The sequence below is a fragment of the Oncorhynchus mykiss genome, chromosome 13 (assembly GCF_013265735.2).
Source record: "Oncorhynchus mykiss isolate Arlee chromosome 13, USDA_OmykA_1.1, whole genome shotgun sequence".
Taxonomy (NCBI): domain Eukaryota; kingdom Metazoa; phylum Chordata; class Actinopteri; order Salmoniformes; family Salmonidae; genus Oncorhynchus; species Oncorhynchus mykiss.
The window spans coordinates 19327825-19343091 of record NC_048577.1 but is presented as its reverse complement, the minus strand read 5'-3'; the positions used below and the strand labels follow the sequence as shown (position 1 = coordinate 19343091).

Below are 15267 nucleotides of genomic sequence, written 5' to 3'. Positions count from 1 at the left end.
GTAGAGTTTGTCATCATATCATTGATGAGAATGTCTCAGATGACAACCGAACTGACATCATATTCATTAAGTACCACCGCATATGTTCCGTTGGTCGGATTACCAGAATATTGTTAATTTCCCCCCCCCACCTTCTGATGTTCCCAGAATCTCTATGTTAACCAAGGGTTTTGCAAATGTAACCTCAGTAGGGTAGAGAGAGGAAAAAGGGGGAAAGAGTGACTGTCATAAACCTACCCCCCAGGCCAATGTCATGACACCGCTGACATACTGACTCATCTCTAGCCACTTTAATAATGAATAAATGGATGTATTAAATGTATCACTAGCCACTTTAAACAATGACACGTTATATAATGTTTACATACCCTACATTACTCATCTCATATGTATATACTGTACTCTATACCATCTACTGCATCTTGCCTATGCCGTCCGGCCATCACACATTCATATATCTTTATGTACATATTCTTACACTTGTGTGTATAAAGGTAGTTGATGTGAAATTGTTAGGTTAGACCATGTGTATGTGACAAAAAAGATTTGATTTGACACGAGAGATGTACACTTTGTGTATTTGAACTAAACTATTGAAGTCTGAATGAACCCCCAAGACAGTTTCTTACAGTGTATGACAGTTTCCATTCACTCCTCTGTGTTTCCCTGTGCCCAGGTTGACCACCTACCTGGATGTCCAGCGCTGCCTGGAGTACCTGGGTTACCTTGGTTACTCCATCATCTCTGAGCAGGAGTCCCAGGCAGTGGCCATCACAGGTGGGAGGACAGCCCGTTGTCATGGCAACTGAGACACCCACTAGATTAGATATGAGCAGAGACCTATAGATATGGCCCTGAATTTGGGACAGTATATATTACGGTGCTATCACTCTGGTATTAGTGCGCCTGCGCAGGACTCTCGTTGTAGGTGAACCTGGCCTGAGTGCAATGGCAGCCACGTATTTTGGTAATACGGTCGAGTAAACGTTGTTCGACTGGAACCTTGTTGTATTTGAGTTAACCCTTATAGAAGATGACTTCTACCAAAGTTAGCGGTGACCTCTAGTCTACAGCCAACCTGGAAACATTGTGCGTTAGAACTTCGTGTTGTATTGACTTCTATCTAGAGAGCGGGTACGAAGTTCCACGACTGAAACCACATTCTGCACAGGAATAAAGACATCCACAGCAGATAAAGCATTCATTCATATACGTTCATTTGCTGTGGAAACTCAACAGTGTGTGTGTGTGTGTGTCCTCTCCACTCTACAGTGACGAGGGACAAGAAGATTGACCTGCAGAAGAAGCAGACCCAGCGCAGTGTGTTCCGCTGTAACGTCTTCGGGGACAGCGGCAGTGGCAAGAGTGGCTTCCTGCAAGCCTTCCTCGGAAGAAACCTCACAGTCAGTGTCAAAATTCATTAATTCTCTCAAAGAGTAAGTTGTAAGTCAGTGGCAAAACTTCCCTGGATGGAAGAAACATTTGAATAACTCCACGCCACTCCAAATACTTCAGTCTACTGCCTATTTAAAACCTTTTGGAATTCCTCTTGGTGTTGGTTAACTCTTTGTGTGTTTTGAATTTTTTTCCCCCCCCCCTCACTTTTTTCTCTCAGCGTCAAAACACTGTTAGCGAAGAGCACATGTCCTACTATGCTATCAGCACAGCATATGTGTATGGTCAGGAGAAATACCTGCTGGTGAGTCGTCTGTTTTGCCTTTCTCTTAATCGAATTAGATGGTGTTTATTTGTCCACAGCTTTTCAGCCTAAACGTTGTGTGCACGTGTGTGTCTGTTTGTGTTCATTAACTTCTTCCGTTTTGGTTTCCTCTCCCTCAGCTCCACGAGGTCTTCCCGGACTTTGACGTCCTCTCGGACACTGACCTGGCTTGTGACATTGTGTGTCTGGTGTACGACGCCAGCAACCCCCACTCCTTCGAGTACTGCGCCAGAGTCTTCAAGGTAGGTGCCGTTCACAACCAATACCCTGTTTTGTCTATTTAGTAGTTCAAGATGGCTACCCAATACTATTCTAATCTACCACTGAATTAAAGTTCATGTTTTTAAAGAGGAAACCATCTTATTGCCAAATTGTTACCAATATGTGCTTCTCTGTAGCGTTTAGAACTGTTCATGGTCTTCAAAGAAGTATATTGCTGAATGGAAAACGACATTGTCCAATAACAACGTCCCTCTTCCTTTTGCAGCAGTACTTCATGGACACCAAGATGCCGTGCATGATGATCGCAGCCAAGTCAGACCTCCAGGAGACCAAGCAGCTATACGCCCTCACCCCTCTGGAGTTCTGTAGGAAGCACAAGATGCCCCCTCCGCAGGCCTTCACCTGCAACACGGCAGACGCACCCTGCAAAGACATCTACACCAAACTCACCACCATGGCCATGCACCCGTGAGTAGTGGGGGCACTCTGTTGTGTTAGGCCCCATGTCGAGCCTTATAAAATCCCTCGCTCAAACCCTAAAGCTCTACCTTAAGCCCTTAAACCCTCTCCACAATCTCTAAAAAAAAATCCCTAAATCCTTTCAAATATTTTAAGACCCCATCTCATGCTGTAAAACCCATTTCCCCAAAACCCCACCTCAAGCTCCAAAACTACCCCTAAGCTGTTAAGTTCTACCTCATCCCTCACTTCCCAAATTGGTGCCACTTCACATTTGAAACATAGAGACTCTGAACTCTTGGGGTGAACAGTGTCCACTATCTTGGTTAGACATGGTGGTTAATATTTGCCATTAGCTGCTACTGTATGTTTACTGCCCTTCTCCCACTACTCTCTCTGTCAGGCTGTTGTCCACACTGATCACCTCTCTGTCACAGTGGACTGGACTCATCTGAACTGTACTCCTCAGAACTGTAGCTAACACATGGGGAACAGCATCAACGTATCACATACTTAATCTAGTGCATTTTGATTTAATATATAGACCTCTAACTCTGTGTTGGCATAAGAACATTTAACAATGTTGAAAATGATCCAAATTGATTCAAAGTGGCTATTTGGAGATTACGAACCCCAACAGTGTGAGGTGAAGATTACAATGGATCAGACTTGTGGTCATGCTCTCCCGTTTGTTTAATTAGACAATTATCGTCCTCTCTTCCTGGGTGGGTGCTCTTGGTTTTTAACCCGATAAGAGATAAGCTCTATGGACCAAAGAGCTGAAACCTTCTGGTGGCACCGGTCTTTGTTCTAACGCTCTTGTCTTCTTCTTTGTGCCTGTGTGTGTGTGTGTGTGTGTGTGTGTGTGTGTGGGTGGGTGCACCTCTGTCTCTCCTTAGTCACGCTCGGCTGCGCTGTATGTGTACCTGTAACAGGTGCACCTTCTGCCACCTGCAGAACTTCATCAACTCAGAGCTGGTGCAGACGGTGAAGGCCAAGCTCTACACCGCTATTCTCAGCAGGTCCTTACTCTTTCAGAGACCTTCCAACTCTTCTGTTTCACAATCCTCCTTTACGTTATTCCTCCTCTTCTTCTTCGCTTTTACGTTATTCCTCCTCTTCTTCTTCGCTTTTTACGTTATTCCTCCTCTTCTTCTTCGCTTTTTACGTTATTCCTCCTCTTCTTCTTCGCTTTTTACGTTATTCTTCTTCTTCGCTTTTACGTTATTCCTCCTCTTCTTCGCTTTTTACGTTATTCCTCCTCTTCTTCTTCGCTTTTTACGTTATTCCTCCTCTTCTTCTTCGCTTGCCGTTTCATTTTTTGTTTTGTCTCTCTCTCTCTCGCCTTCACACTCTTCTGTTTAACAATCCTCCTCTTTATATTTACTCTTCTTCTTCATTTGCTGTCCGTCGCCTCTGTTTTGACCCTGTTTGGGCGTTTTTCTCGTGGATTTTGTGCTGTGGGTTGTCATAAACCACTGTTTGTTTTCCTGTAAATCTTCATGACATCTCACTCTTATTCTTTTTGCCTCATCCCAACGTTCCCCGATTCTGAGTCCCTTGAGTCCTCTCTGTCACTTGTTTTACCATCTTGTTCTGTTCCAACCTTGTTCGTTATGTTCCTCTTCATGAATGAATAATGCATATGTGGTCTAATAATGCGCATTTCTAGTGTCTCATCTGTTCATCCTGTTGGACGCTCATCTTTTGGCATCTTTAGTTGTGATTAGTACATAGGACTGTACGGAGGTTCAAAGTCACGCTGTTTTGAGTGAACTCCTACATACAGTGCATTCGAAAAGCATTTTAGACTTTTTCCACATTTTTTTTTATGTTACAGCTTTATTCTAAAATGTATTAAATTGATGAGGGGGAAAAAATCTATACACAATAGATTTAACATTTTTGCAAATGTTTAAAAAATATCAACCTGAAATATCACATTTACATAAATATTCAGGCCCTTTACTCAGTACTTTGTTGAAGCACCTTTGGCAGCAATTACAGCCTTGATTATTCTTGGGTATGACGCTGCAAGCTTGGCGCACCTGTATTTGGGGAGTTTCTCCCATTCTTCTCTGCAGATCCTCTCAAGCTCTGTCAGGTTGGATGTGGAGTGTTGCTGCACAGCTATTTTCAGGTCTCTCCAGAGATGTTTGATTGGAGTAAGGTCCGGGCTCTGGCTGGACCACTCAAGGACATTCAGAGACTTGTCCCGAAGCCACACCTGCGTAGTCTTGGCTTTATGCTTAGGATTGTTGTCCTGTTGGAAGGTGAACCTTTGCCCCAGTCTGAGGTCCCGAGCGCTCTGGAGACTATTTTCATCAAGGATCGCTCTGTACTTTGCTCTGTTCACCTTTGCCTCGAAACTTGACTAGTCTCGCAATCCCTGCAACTGAAAAACATCCCCACAGCATGAATCTGCCACCACCATGCTTCACCGTAGGGATGGTGCCAGGTTTCCTCCAGACATGACGCTTGGCGTTCAGGCCAAATAGTTCAAACTTGGTTGCATCAGACCAGACCAGAGAATCTTGTTTCCCATGGTCTGACAGTCTTTTAGGTGCATTTTGGAAAACTCCAAGCGGGCTGTCGTGTCTTACTGCCGTAAAGGCCTGATAGGTAGTAGTGGTTGTCCTTCTGGAAGGTTCTCCCATCTCCACAGTGGTTCCAAACTTCTTCCATTTAAGAATGATGGAGGCCACTGTGTTCTTGGGGACATTCCATGCCGCAGATATTTTTTGGTATCCTTCCCCAGATCTCTGCCTCGACACAATCCTGTCTCGGAGCTCTACGGACAATTTCTTTGACCTCGTGGCTTGGTTTTTGCGCTGACCTGCACTTTCAGCTTTGGGACCTTAGATAGACAGGTGTGTGCCTTTCCAAATCATGTCCAATCAATTACATTTACCACAGATAAGGTTTCTGCAATCAAGTTGTAGAAACAACTCAAGGATGATCAATGGAAACAGGATGCACCTGAGCTCAATTTCAAGTCTCATAGCAAATGGTCTGAATACTTATGTAAATAAGGTATTTCTGTTTTAAAATCTTTTAATACATTTGCAAATATGTTTTTTTTGGTTTTTGTTTTTGCTTTGTCATTGTGGGGTATTGTGTGTAGATTTGAGTATTAAAAAAAATATATATATATTTTAGAATAAGGCTGTAATGTGGAAAAATGGAAGGGGCCGGAATACTTTCCGAAGGCACTGTAGCGTGTATCATGATCTGTGTAAGCAGAGAGGTTATGTAAAAGCATTACATATTGTTGCTTAGTTGTCTCTGCCAACTCTGACCTATGTGCTCTCACTGTTTATTTCTCGCTCTCTCTCTCTTCTGTATCTCTCTTCTGTATCTCTCTCTCTCTCTTCTGTATATATCTCTTCTGTGTCTCTCTCTCTCCTGTATCTCTCTTCTGTATCTCTCTCTCTCTTCTGTGTCTCTCTCTCTTCTGTGTCTCTCTCTCTTCTGTGTCTCTCTCTCTTCTGTGTCTCTCTCTTCTGTGTCTCTCTCTCTTCTGTGTCTCTCTCTCTTCTGTGTCTCTCTCTCTTCTGTGTCTCTCTCTCTTCTGTGTCTCTCTCTCTCTTCTGTGTCTCTCTCTCTTCTGTGTCTCTCTCTCTTCTGTGTCTCTCTCTTCTGTGTCTCTCTCTCTCTTCTGTGTCTCTCTCTCTCTTCTGTGTCTCTCTCTCGCTTCTGTCTCTCTCTCTTCTGTGTCTCTCTCTCTCCTGTGTCTCTCTCTCTTCTGTATCTCTCTTCTGTATCTCTCTCTCTCTTCTGTATATCTCTTCTGTCTCTCTCTCTCTTCTGTGTCTCTCTCTCTTCTGTGTCTCTCGCTCTCTTTTCTATGTCTCTCTCTCTTCTCTCTCTCTCTTTCTCTCTTTCTTTCTTTCTTTCTTTCTTTCTTTCTTTCTTTCTTTCTTTCTTTCTTTCTTTCTTTCTTTCTTTCTTTCTTTCTTTCTTTCTTTCTTTCTTTCTTTCTTTCTTTCTTTCTTTCTTTCTTTCTTTCTTTCTTTCTTTCTTTCTTTCTTTCTTTCTTTCTTTCTTTCTTTCTTTCTTTCTTTCTTTCTTTCTAGACATGTGACACAGGCTGACTTGAAGAGCTCCACCTTCTGGTTGAGAGTGAGCGCGGGAGCCACTGTGTTCGCCGTACTGGGCTTCGCCATGTACAGAGTGCTGCTCAAACAACGGTGATCCACCCACCACCGTGCAAATCTAACCTCTGCGATACTTGTACCCAAATCTGTTTGTGCTGTTTTGCCAACTACTAGGTCTATAAGTGAAAAGCTAGGATTCACTCCAGTCTCCCATTGACATCAATACATGACTAAGTGAAAATTAAACTTAAGTGCAAGTTAGGGTCTGCCCCATAGGAAATAGGAGTTGGCAGGACCGCACAAACAGATCTGGGACCAGGCTAAACCTTGTACCCTCTCCCAATAAATATCTCCCTAAGGTCATAAAACATCCAGTATGTCCCCCATGTGATGAGGGGGAAAAAGTTCACTTTATTTAGTTTTACACCTAGAGATTTCACAAGAAAATGACTGCTATATTGTTCTTTATTTTGGTGTCTGCGCACTCTGTCTATATATAATATTTATATTCAAAATGTGATTATATAAGTACTGATGAAGCTCGTGATTTCTTCTCTTTGCGCAATATATATATAACATTTTTGGGGGGAATACCTGTGTGGATTGAAATGGTGAAACAACTCAATCTTAATCAGTTGAAGTAAGGGTAGTGAAATGAATAAGCAAAAGAACCAATACCATACACAACATACTGAAGCAATGTGGAAATAACGTGTGTGTATATATAACTGCTTGTATGTTTGTTTTATTTGAACAAACGGGACATTATGAAGTTCATGTGCTGAAGCTATAATGGTACAACAAAGCCACATTCGATGCTATAAAGGGATTCGCTTTCACTCCGTTATTTAGTCGTTTCTAATATCCTCAAACCTGTTCAGTAAAGGCTGTTCTGCTGTTATTAAAAGGTTGTTCTTTAGTTTGCCTTCCAGGGTCCGAACCTCAGTGGCACACTTACACATTTTGTAAGGCTGAATCGGCCCATGTTCAATCAATGGATGTTCCGGTTGGGATGCCTGCGCCGTATGTCTGAGCCTTACCCCTAGAACTCAGTAAGGCAGAAGTATCCTCTGTGGCCCTCCCATGGCTTCCTGTATGGGTATGGACCACCCAGGTGGTGTGTGTGTGTGTTGGGCATGCATGTCAAATCAAACGGTGTGTGTTGGGCGAGCATGTCAAAATTGTGTGTGCTTGCTATTTGAGGCTGTACAGTTATATTTGCAGGAGCTGTATTTGCATGCATTGCTTTTTTCTGATCATCCTCCAATATTGTTATATCAAATATACTGTTATAATGAAGCCAACATTCCTCACAATGGTACTATTCCAATTATCCAAATGTTATCCAGCACCTCCAACTCCCAGAACATTAGGACAATTGTGTTTCACATTTTGCCTTTCCAATGTTTATAATAAATTAATCCACTTTAATCCTGTGTCAAGAATGTTTTTATTGCATTTGGGATCCATCCTTTTCCCCCCATAATGCACTTTATAGAAAAAGCAGCAGTTGATGCACATCCAAATAGTCAAGAGGTGCTGGCAAACGGAGAGGTGCATTTTAAATAAAGTCGCATAATATATACGCTTCCAATGATTTATTGGGTATCGCCAACGTTTTCGGAACAGTGCCTCCCTCAGAGCACGTTATGCAAGTCATCCGCAGACTGCAGAAGTGATTGGTGAAATTTTGGCTAGAGTGTAGTTGTTGTCGTCTTGAGGTCATTTCATTTCAGGTCCTCACTACATTGGTCAGGGAAGGAGGCAGCCGGTGATGTCATTCCCCCTGATTCTTGCTCCCAAAGTTCACGTGAAGGATGAGGTAGTGATGTAACTGTTGGTCTGCCTGTGGACACATGGTGGCAGTATTGTCATAATGATTCCAATATCCACAAGACAGCACAGACTGTACACCACCACAGCTACCTAACAACAATATTCAGGGCCCAAACGGGTCCCTAGGGGACAGATTTAACTCGTCTCTCTCTAATGATCCCCACCAGACTGCATAAAATTGCCTGTTAAGCCATGAAGATTATTCCCTAGGGCCTAACCGATTGGTCTGTTTATTTTCACTCTGTGTGTGTGCATGTGTGAGAGAGATGCAAATACATGGAACGCAGAGCCTTAACAGTGTACGTGTGAGCGAGTACATGTGTGTCTAGCAGGTCATATGTTCCTGTTTTCACCTACACAGACAGCTGCTACTCACATTCTGAGACGGCGTTGATAAGCATTCCTCTCCCGTGGGCTGTTCCACTTTCAGAGCTGACGCCATTTGACCTGTGAAAGTTGACACGTGAATGATTCACCCAGTTAGGTCATTTAAATTGGCGGTTCCCCTCCTGCAGGCGGGCCAATGGTTTGAGTCACTCACTGGTGACATGGGGGATGTGGATACTATGATTGTCTCCAAGTGTCGCTGTAACTCATGAGCAACATATGACTAAGTGTCTGACTGGCCAAATTGCATAGATTTCAACATGTGCAACCAGCAGGGGATTGGAATGCTTTCCTCATGGGTTAGTTAAGCCAAGGCTATCGGACGGTGATACTCAAGTGAGCATGATCTAAGTAGAAGTTTGAATGGAAACCACAGCAGTGTTAGGCTAAAGTACTAGGAAAAGTCATTAGAAATAGAGACCCCACATTCAGTATACTTATAGAGTAGTTGCGATGTGGTTCAGGGTGATGAGATTAGTTCAATTGTCATCTCACACATGGTAATTGTACAGTTGACTGCAGATGGCATCCCAACAGCTTCGCTCTCTCTCGGAGGAAGCGTTTTGAGGCCAGTTGAGGACGGGTAGTATAGTATTTCGCTGTTAAAACATTGTTGGCTGCAGTTTCATCCAAAAGTGCTGTGTAGGTGTCAGAAGACCCATACGGTTAAAAATAAACTATGGCCATATTGTTTCCATGGTAATACTATCGAATAGCATGGAGAAGTTTTGTGAGAGAGATACAATCTCTTTACAGTGCTACCAGCCCACTCAAAAGCAGCTGCACCCCACAGCCACAAAATAACTTGCGTGGGCACACAAACGACACAACACACACACACACACACACAAGTTGATCTTAAATGAATGGTTTGTTTGAAGTGATTATAGATAATGGGTAGGTGGTCCTCTGGAATGGAAGGCCCATCATTTTGCTGATTGTCATTGCAGGCCTGCAGGGGAGTGTTTGTTTATGACCCTGAAACGCAACCTGGAATTTACAGGCCCTTATTACCCTCCTCAACCTCAACCCACTTACCACCCAGATACAGAGAGGAAGGAAGGTGAAAAGAAAAGTAAAACAGTGTTTGGTACCATAAGTGTCCGCAACTGACTTTGATAGTAGCTTAGTAGGTGCTATGCTTCATGATTTAATTCACCACCCTTTCAGTGAATGTTGGATGGACATTTTACAGGATAGAATTGTCCCTCTTTGAATTAGATCCGTATCAGGCACTTCCCCTGTCTGAATACTATGTTGTGTATTTGAATAGCCCACAGCCACATTTGTGAGTTGAATTTGAATCCTCTTCAGCCAAGTCTCCTCACTGAGTCGCATGCGCGCACTGTCTATCTGATGACATAACGTGATAAAGTACCGGAGTGCGAGCCAGCTGGTGTGAACCGGGGTTCCTCGAAGCCTTCTGTGTGTGGTGTTCTCACCTCGCAGCCAAACATCCATATTTCCCTGCGCCAGAGGCACGCATGTGGTAGTACAACAGAGCCGAAGCTAATTGCCTGCCTGCCTTCCGGCTTGAACAGTGCCAGAGTGCAGGCTGGTCGCGATCCAACTCGGGGAGCAGAGTCAGTGTGTTCCTAGAGGCTGCTGACTGTGAGACAGCGGAGTTCGGCAGCTGGCTGATCTGCGTCGCTGAAAACAACTGCGAGAGTACAATGACGCACCTGAATTTACACTTGCGCGACTTTTGGACTGTCGACTCGACATGTTTTGAGTGAGTGTTCAGTGACCGAATGGCATGACATTTAGGCTACGCATGCTGCTTTTTGCGCAGTAGACTGAATAGCATTATATGCTGTTTTGTGCTGGGTTTTTTTACAACTATGCTTGAAGTGAGTAACCAATTGCTTTCATTATCGCCACACACACCTCTATTCTATTTCATTTTCAGGTGAGTCACATTGGAATGAACAATCACTGCTGTCAACTTGGATAGTTGCCTGCCTGTCCGTCCCAAGGAGAATTCAGTACTTCCGGAGTGAAAAATGCCGTGTCTGTCCACAGAGAGCTGGACTGACTTGCAGGTGGGCTGTCGTATGAAATAGGAGAAGGACTTGGTGGCCACACACATCCAATTCAGTTGTTACACACACACTGTCGATCGGAGTGGCGAGACGCAGATGTGCACTCTACGGACACCCAACTCGGCACTCAACTTTTTCTCTGTGCGTGGATCTATTGAACATATCTTTTCTCTTCAATGAGCTTGTGAACAAACGGAGGATAGATGTTATTTCGTGGGCTAATATATTTTTCCAAATAGCCTCAGAGGACCAGGGTTGGAATAAGTATACCCAATTGTGTTTGAGACACCTGCGTTGATTAGCCTCGCTTGGGATTTCTCTAATATGGATTATGTGCGTAATGTGGCTCAAATAGCAGAGAATGGATATTGTTTGTCGGTAAGGATTTTAATCGCCCAGTAGAGGATTGAGAGGGGGGCAGCCTGACGATGCCGGACGCGTCTCGGGACGTGCCGGTGCATTCCTCTCCAGCAGTGGCAGCGAACGCGGAGGGAGACGAGATAGAAGTGCTGGAGAGTATCGATGTCCTTCCCGTGGCCACAGAGGACGTAAGTCTTGAGCCATATTCATATTGTCATCAGCGTTTTTCAATTTCATCCTAATACAGATCGCCCTAAAGACACCTTTTTCCCACGGTGTATTCTACACTAGCGTGTATTTTTTATTTAACTAGACAATTCAAATAACTCATTTTTATTTACAATGATGGCCTATGTTATGTCAGAACTATATCATACTGTTGTGTTATGGTTGTAAGCTATGAATATTACTATGCCAGCGACCATTCTCAGAGAGCTTCATAGACCATAGTCATTATATCATCACAGTCAACAATCCATTGGCTATATGTGTTCATTACAGCTAACCCGAGCAGACGTAGCATGGCTACTACCATACATAACCGATGATGTCCTCAATTGTCCAATGATATTGATTCATTGAATGAAGGAAAGCCATTGTAGGCTACCTGCTGACATCACTCCTTAATGACAGGCGTGTCTATCTGTTAAATGGCACCTTTCTCTCTGAAACCTTTTCTTTCCTCTTTTCTCTCTCTCTTTCCCTACCCGCTCCTTTCCTCTTTCCCATCTCAGCAATGGAAATCTCTGTTCGACAAGGTATGTATCGTCGTTGTGTTACAGACTCTCTCTGTTGCATGGGCACTCATGAAGGGTGTCAACTTACCTGCCTTTTTATGTGAGAAACTGTTTGCTGTCCTAACTTTGTAACTTGTTACAAGTTAAGCACGTGCTTTTATTACTGCCGTGTTTAGTACTACAACTGTGATTTATGAGCTGTGCTTAATCTTCGCCCCAATACTCATAGAATAACAAGTCAACTATCCTTGCCATTATTATAATGTCTAACTCCTGTCATTCCTGTGGTGGTGAGTTGAGCCCTTGATGGAGAGCCAGATAAAAGAACCAAGCAGGTTGTGGTGGGTGTGTCCCTCCTCCTGACATCGACCCTCCCAAATGCATTTAGAGCAATACATAATCCTGGTTACAGTTGCCGTTGCTCCGCCTGTGGCCCTGTGGGCTGTCATGTCAGCGACAAACAAGAGGTGGGTGTGTGTTATGCTAGGCCATCAGGTTGTCCTGACAGATGGAGAACCAGACCCCCCCCCTGACTCGCACACCCCCTCTCCCACCACTCCATCCCACTGGAGCTGCCTCAACACCTGCCTGCTCCAGCCCGGCCGACGGGCCCTACACTCACTCCTGGTCCCTCCGGGGGACAAAGGAAGTATAATGGGTTTAGGGAGGGGGACAGGGGGGGGGAGTCAGAGACTCGTGTCAGGCTCGCTCTTTCAGGCTCTGGGAGGACTGGCCGGGGACTCATGGGATTACGGGAAAAAGGGGTGGGGGTCTTTGGTGTGTGTGTGTGTGTGTGTGTGTGTGTGTGGGGGGGGGGGGTAGGTAGACATTGTGGACAGGCATTAAGCGGGCCTCTCAATCCACTCCCTTTATGCGGCGTGGCCTCGCTTTGAATTTCTCAAGTGGCCTTCAGACTAGATGGGAGGGGGGCGAACCAAATATAGCCTATAGAAGGGGTTGCTGTCCAGTCTGGCAGCTACAAATGCCCTTTCACTCTTTTATTCCCTCCCCCCGTCCACCTCTTAAATGACCCCTTCCATTTGTCATACATTGGAAATGTTGACCTTTAGGGTCACTCAGCTCCTCACAGTGGACACTAAGGAAGATACATTATAGGGTGGATGGTGGACCAGAAATTGGGATTTTTACTGGCAACCATTGGATGACTGAAATAAAAGGAATAGTTGGACGTCCATAAATGGAGGAATAGGCCCTGCTCGTTGGATGTTTAGCTCATAAATGGAGGAATAGGCCCTGCTCATTGGATGTTTAGCTCATAAATGGAGGAATAGGCTTTGCTCGTTGGATGTTTAGCTCATAAATGGAGGAATAGGCCCTGCTCGTTGGATGTTTAGCTCATAAATGGAGGAATAGGCTTTGCTCGTTGGATGTTTAGCTCATAAATGGAGGAATAGGCTTTGCTCGTTGGATGTTTAGCTCATAAATGGAGGAATAGGCTTTGCTCGTTGATGTTTAGCTCATAAATGGAGGAATAGGCCCTGCTCATTGGATGTTTAGCTCATAAATGGAGGAATAGGCTTTGCTCGTTGGATGTTTAGCTCATAAATGGAGGAATAGGCCCTGCTCGTTGGATGTTTAGCTCATAAATGGAGGAATAGGCTTTGCTCGTTGGATGTTTAGCTCATAAATGGAGGAATAGGCTTTGCTCGTTGGATGTTTAGCTCATAAATGGAGGAATAGGCTTTGCTCGTTGATGTTTAGCTCATAAATGGAGGAATAGGCCCTGCTCATTGGATGTTTAGCTCATAAATGGAGGAATAGGCTTTGCTTGTTGATGTTTAGCTCATAAATGGAGGAATAGGCCCTGCTCGTTGGATGTTTAGCTCATAAATGGAGGAATAGGCCCTGCTCGTTGGATGTTTAGCTCATAAATGGAGGAATAGGCTTTGCTCGTTGATGTTTAGCTCATAAATGGAGGAATAGGCTTTGCTCGTTGGATGTTTAGCTCATAAATGGAGGAATAGGCCCTGCTCGTTGGATGTTTAGCTCATACATGGAGGAATAGGCCCTGCTCGTTGGATGTTTAGCTCATACATGGAGGAATAGGCCCTGCTCGTTGGATGTTGAGCTCATAAATGGAGGAATAGGCCCTGCTCGTTGGATGTTGAGCTCATAAATGGAGGAATAGGCCCTGCTCGTTGGATGTTGAGCTCATAAATGGAGGAATAGGCCTTGCTAGATGGATGTTTAGTTCATAAATGGCAAAGTTTGTGCCCCAAATAGCACCGTATTTCCTATATGGTGGACTAATCTTGAACAGAGCCATGTTCAAAAGTTGTGCACTATTTAGGGAATAGGGAACAGTTTGGGTCACAGGTCATTTGAGACAGGTATACCATTTCCCATAATGCTCTGCCTTGTCATCTTGAGAGCACAAACTGTCCATCCACATCACCCAGATTGTTTAGCTGGCCCATGTGCCAACGCCTCTTTCTAGGATCTGTCCCAAATGACTCCATATTCCCTATGTAGTACACTACTTTAGACCAGAACCCTATGGGTAGTGCACCATTTGGGAGGGACACATACCTAAATGTCTCCCAGGCTGGTGTTTTAATCAAAGTGCTGTGTGCTCTGTTCAGTACCCACACTGTCCCCTGAGAGGGCTTTGTTGCAGTGAAAGTGCTTTCTCTTCAACCAGGAAATAAGATAATAAACCTACGATAGCTCTGATTTGTGTTACCCATCTAAGATCTCTAAACATACTAGGGAATGGGGACTACTACCACACACACACACACTACTAGCCTGATTAGTGATGATGGTGAAACCACTCAAGAGGAAACAGTCTGAGTATTTGTCTTGCCCTCACAGATTTTCAGCTTGTTTTCCAGGATTGGACCGATGTAACTAGGAATGTATTAAGGGCTTGTTGTTATAAATAGGATGGAGCAGGAAAAATGAAACAAACATCTTGGTGTTTTCCCTTGAAAGATGACCCAAGGGATATTTAGTTTTTGTTTTTATGACTGTAAGGCAGTTTGCATTACAAATGTAATAGCGGATATTTGTTGCGTCACCTCATCCAGTTTCCTTAGTGGTTGGTGGAGAAGGAGCTTATTGTGTTTCTTGCTTGTTGCGCTGTCAGATTGCTGTGTACAACCCAGACTGTGTACACACTCAGCCATTATCTGGGATGGGAATGTCTCCATTAGTCACACTCCCTCTTACCTTCCCATGGAAGTGCCCAGATGAAGTCAGCACCCGATGTGGAATATTAAGTCCGTATACTGAATGACTTAAACACAAGCTCTTAACACCCTCTTATTTGAGTCACAGAGTACATACCATAGAAATATAATCTATAGAACCGTTCCCAGCCCTATCTACAGATATTTCTATGGTACAGACTGTGACTGAACCATTGACTGGTAACAGGGAGAACC

General features: G+C 44.1%; 2 protein-coding genes and 1 long non-coding RNA gene across 8 annotated transcripts in view; 2 read left to right on the top strand and 1 right to left on the bottom strand.

Moving 5' to 3' along the window:
• Positions 1–7929, top strand: part of LOC110485825 (mitochondrial Rho GTPase 1-A) — a 34836-nt gene extending 26907 nt beyond the window's left edge. The window contains exons 14-20 of one of the 2 annotated variants that reach the window (XM_036940498.1): positions 677–777; positions 1273–1403; positions 1616–1699; positions 1840–1962; positions 2208–2410; positions 3301–3423; positions 6478–7929. In XM_036940498.1, coding sequence (XP_036796393.1) covers positions 677–777; positions 1273–1403; positions 1616–1699; positions 1840–1962; positions 2208–2410; positions 3301–3423; positions 6478–6595 — 883 coding nt within the window. In that variant the 3' untranslated portion in view covers positions 6596–7929. The remainder of the gene's footprint in view (positions 1–676; positions 778–1272; positions 1404–1615; positions 1700–1839; positions 1963–2207; positions 2411–3300; positions 3424–6477) is intronic. The other variant, XM_036940499.1, reaches the window with a different exon arrangement.
• On the bottom strand, positions 7238–9793 carry LOC110485826. Its single transcript, XR_002467983.2, has 2 exons — positions 8711–9793; positions 7238–8344 (listed from the first exon to the last, which is right to left on the bottom strand). It is a non-coding gene; the product is annotated as an uncharacterized LOC110485826 (long non-coding RNA).
• A 330-nt stretch (positions 9794–10123) lies between these two features.
• Positions 10124–15267, top strand: part of LOC110485824 (rhomboid-related protein 3) — a 55113-nt gene continuing 49969 nt past the window's right edge. The window contains exons 1-3 of one of the 5 annotated variants that reach the window (XM_036940500.1): positions 10124–10453; positions 10631–11311; positions 11858–11881. In XM_036940500.1, coding sequence (XP_036796395.1) covers positions 11192–11311; positions 11858–11881 — 144 coding nt within the window. In that variant the 5' untranslated portion in view covers positions 10124–10453; positions 10631–11191. Of the gene's footprint in view, positions 11312–11857; positions 11882–15267 lie in introns of all 5 variants that reach the window. The other 4 variants (XM_021557017.2, XM_021557014.2, XM_021557016.2 and 1 more) reach the window with 4 other exon arrangements.